The sequence below is a fragment of the Olea europaea genome, unplaced genomic scaffold (genome assembly GCF_002742605.1).
Source record: "Olea europaea var. sylvestris unplaced genomic scaffold, O_europaea_v1 scaffold9317, whole genome shotgun sequence".
In the NCBI taxonomy this organism is placed as follows: Eukaryota; Viridiplantae; Streptophyta; class Magnoliopsida; order Lamiales; family Oleaceae; genus Olea; species Olea europaea.
This window is the reverse complement of record NW_019267806.1, coordinates 944-5,358: the sequence shown is the minus strand read 5'-3', so window position 1 is coordinate 5,358 and position 4,415 is coordinate 944. Positions and strand designations below refer to the sequence as shown.

Genomic DNA, 4,415 nt, shown 5'->3' with positions numbered 1-4,415 from the left:
AAGAATATTATGAGCAAATAATAATAATAATTTTCTGTGCAACATAATCTTTCCTGTGAAGATTGTATACTAGGAGATTCTAAATAAATAAATAGAAAAAGACCTTCTTGCCAACTGTGCGAAGTCATCTTCATCTTCTTCTTCTTCGCCATCAATCAGACCCCGAGTCAAAGGAACCACTGGTGCAGAAGGTTTACCATTTGGTTTTGAACTCTGTTCGGTGACTTCGGTAGGACTGAGACTAATTTCATGTATCTCCGCCGACTGGGGATTGACATTTGTAACTTGAGGTGGTAATGGCGAACCAGAAGCTATTGCATCATGTTTTGCCAGTACAGTCTGCAGTCTATCATTTAATTCAAGTCCCTGACCAAGAAGTTCTTCGTCCCTGCCACAAAAATGAACCCATATGAAGTGAAAAAGAAGTTAGGTGCACCTTGTAAAGCAAATTTTTCATTCGAAAAGTAGAACAGAAGAAAAGGAGGATACTAGGATCAGGAAAATGTTTCTTACTGTACAAACTTACAAAATGCAAAAAATTTCAATTCTGGGCCCATGTTAGCCATTTTTTTGAAATTTTAGACTCTGTTTATTTCATGAAGTCGTAATGGCATTATGCAACACTATCTTGTGTTGACAGATGACAAGATGAAGAAAGAAATACCCAGTAGTTGTCAACATTTGCATTAATTTCCTCTGGTTGGCACGGCATCGTTCAACAAGGTCAACTATCACTTCATCTTTAACAGCCTAAAATGATGAATTGAAAAATATTCAGGATCATCTGCTGCTAATGCTACTATTTTAAATCAGGGCATATTACAAGTGAGAACTGCATATACCGAACGGTCACTTGGATCTACAGCTAGCAACATATCAGCCAAGAGATCCAGAACATCCCCCATAGCATTTAGGCTTGATAAACTACAAGAGAACAAAGGAAGATATGAGTGGGGCATAGAGGAGAAAGAAAAGATATTTACAAGAAGCCAGAGACATGCAAGTAGTTTTAACCAAAATATAAAGATTAGTTATGCGAGAATCAACACACGCATGTTTGATACACAATACTAGATAGGACTGCATAGTAATAACAAACAAAATTTTAACTTCTTTTTATTTTGCGTTACTGTCCAATAGCAAACATGCCACCTAAGTATCATCCTAACCTTAGAGTTTCCACTTCTGCTGCCATAGCTTCATCAAGTCTTGTTGTAGAACTACTTGGCATTCCATAACCTGGTTGAGGATGTCTGGGTAATGGATGAGTAACAGGTGGAGTGAATATTGGAGCTGTATCTGGAGAACGCTGAGGAAATTGTACTCCCGACCGCTGCAACAATCCAATTTTAACAGTCATATGAATATTAGTTCACATACCTTTTAAATTGTCTAAGAAATTTTTTTTAAATTTTAACTAAAGGATATAAAATAATTAAACCAAATTTCTTCTATGCAGTAAGTATGATCTAAGTCCTGATAAGAGCTAAACCAAGTCAACCACAAGGCTAAACATTCTTATTGGAATTGGTTACATATTACTTAACCAATTACACTCGATATTTTAGCAAAAAAATATAAATCCATGTACGTGTCAAATTGACCAGGGAACACATCAATTTGAAGGGTAACTTACCCTCAGATCCTCATAAGCAATGTAATATTGAGGATATCTTCCACCAGATCCACCAAATGCCTCTCTCCAAGAGTCAATGAGTACAAGAATTTTATCTCTCACATGCATATCTGTCTGCAAAAGCATCTAAGATTGGTCTATCAATACTGAGAAATTAACTAGTTATGGTAAATTGCACATTCAAAGAGAGGAGACAGAACAAAATAACAACAAATAACATAAGTACGTAGAAAGTGATAATATAGACTTATGTAAGCTGCACATATAGAAAAGACCAAATGACGTGAATCAACTAAGCTGCAATAACTACTACAATGTTTATCCAATATTAGCATCCACACATACAAGAATCTATAGATTACATGTCTTGCATCTAAATCCAATCAAGATTGTCTTTTTAAAGATATAATATGCTAAATTATATAAAATATGTTGGGCAGATGTGCACACACAGATAAATATACTGATATCTACTATTTTCAAAGTGAATGAGTGTTCAGGATAAAAAATCATCGTCTTTAATCAGCTATACAAAATATGGTCCAGTACGAATGCACAAAATCGGTGTTAGCCTTCTTTCTTTCCCAACTTGCAGCCTGTAGCTGACTCATTAAATGCCTAACTATTTAGATGAAGCTTGAGACAAAAAGAAACAAATAAGCCAAGCCAATTGAATGCAAAGATCCATGCACTTTATTGTTGAAGGGTAATGCATAGCTACAAGTGGATAAAGGAGTATGAACAGAAAATCATCACAATAAAGTGCACCCCGACCTATTAGTAATAGTGAATCTAAATACCATATCAGATGGACAGATATTCTAAATTTGTGTTGGTGATTTACAAATACAAGGAAAGAACATTTTATTGCTTAGGCTATTATCCAACTGTCATAGAAAAAACTTGCCTTCTTCTTTACAATTTTGATCATTTCTTGCAGAATACTTCTTTCAGCAATTTGAAAATGCATATAATCACCACAGTTCTTGACCATCGTCTCCAGAAGCTAGAAAAACATTCAAGAAGCAAACTTAGCGGATCACGAAAACAAACTGTTGAAAGGGCAAAAACTTCTTCCCCTCAAAATAATACCGTTAAAGTGAGTAATTGAACTTTCGGATTCTTATGCTGCAATCGTTTCTTGACAGCTTTGACAACATCTTTTGCAAGCCTAAACAGTGAACCAATAATCATCAGTATTCCTTCACAATTTCCACTTTCCTATATGTTAATATGGTTACATAAGAATTTTCACCCAAAATACCAAAAAATAAAAATAATAAAAATAATGGATTCAACAGAAATTTAATCTACAATATAAAAATTTAAAGCAGATTTAATCAACGTCGTCCCTTTCTTATCTAATATTTAAAAAAAAAAAAATAACCCTCAATTCCCGTACTCATACAGCCCTTGACCCCAAATATTCCACGAAGATAAAGAAGAAACCAATCCCTTTTGTTCCTTTTCTAATATTCAAATTCAAGAGCAAACAGAAATCAATAATTAAAATTCATATTAAAATATTCAACTTTTCAAGAAAATATAAAAACAAAAAACAAAAACCCACAATTATAAAAGTCAACTTTGCCCCAAAAAAAAGAAACAGAAAAAACCGAATAAATATTCACAAATTAGACTTTAAATACATACATCTGGTTGGAATTGACGGCATCACAGATATCTATATTCATGGTCCAGTCGGGTCCGATCAAGAACTCGCTGGTTGCCTTCTCAACCCTCACCGTGGCTGAAGAAGAAGAAGAAATCGAAGCTATTGATGAAATCATATTTACCCCTTTTCTTCTTTAAGCCGTCTTTTCTTCAAGAAAGAATCACAGAAGCTTTGTTTTGTGGGTTTGCGTGTTTGACTACTGCGCCTTCTTCAAGTATCTTACAGAAGACACAGAGGAAAGTTTGTTTCTTCGTGATCCTCTTCCTTTTTTTGTTTGTGTTGGAGAAAGTTTTTCTGGCCCTCAACTTTTTCTTCCTTTTACTTTTTCCTTTTGGGACACTTTTTATAGGCTTGTTTTTCGTAGAAATTTCATAATTATTTTCCGATTCGGCCACCGAAGACGCTTTATATTGACTCTCGCCGCAAAACTGGACTTTTCTTGCATACTATTTATTACCACTAAGAATAGGAAAATATTCAATCGAGGAACCCAACTTCACTAATGTTTGGTGTACAGCGGTACTGTTTCCGAGAACTCCTACAGATAGTCACAAAAAATGGGTCCCAAATGGGACCCATTTATATTAAAAAAAAATTTACACCCACCCACGCACCCACCCTATGTATGTAAGCGATCGATAAACCCGTTTCTGTACGTGTATCATCACTGACCCAACTTATGGTTGTTAGCAAGATAATCGACATGTCCTAACTATACAAGCTAAAAGATCGTCCCAATCATATCGTTCTTAGAGTTTCGACATAATCTAAGAGTACTAGGACATGTATCCAACATATTGATGCAGATATCTTTGAAATATGCTTGACTATGGACATACAACCATACAAGTACGCAAATTACAATATTCAATCACATATTTTGATATTCTTATGAATCAAGCTAGAAAAATAGGGGTGCTATCGAACCCCACCAATAGGGGGGGTCCCTTTTTTGCGTGGGACCCACCTCCATGGGTGGGGTTCGATCAGGGGACCTGTCAGGCCCCTTGTTCTTCTAGCAAAATTGTATTCTTATATCAACAAATTTATATGCTAAACAAGTCAAAGCAATGCAAAATTAAACTCAAAATTCAGTTTTCGATA

The 4,415-nt window shown here is 35.2% G+C and overlaps 1 protein-coding gene across 2 annotated transcripts; it reads right to left on the bottom strand.

Moving 5' to 3' along the window:
* Positions 1-54: 54 nt before the first annotated feature.
* LOC111392459 (TOM1-like protein 6) lies at positions 55-3,729 on the bottom strand. 2 transcript variants are annotated; one of them, XM_023017809.1, is made up of 8 exons: positions 3,290-3,729; positions 2,729-2,807; positions 2,544-2,642; positions 1,637-1,750; positions 1,170-1,333; positions 843-924; positions 665-750; positions 55-388 (listed from the first exon to the last, which is right to left on the bottom strand). In XM_023017809.1, the coding sequence occupies exons 1-8, from the start codon at positions 3,424-3,426 to the stop codon at positions 70-72; spliced, it is 1,080 nt and encodes a 359-aa protein (XP_022873577.1). In that variant the 5' UTR covers positions 3,427-3,729; the 3' UTR covers positions 55-69. The 2 variants fall into 2 exon arrangements, with proteins under 2 accessions (XP_022873577.1, XP_022873578.1); XM_023017810.1 differs by having other exon boundaries at positions 2,729-2,857; positions 3,290-3,415.
* Between the last annotated feature and the right edge of the window lie 686 nt (positions 3,730-4,415).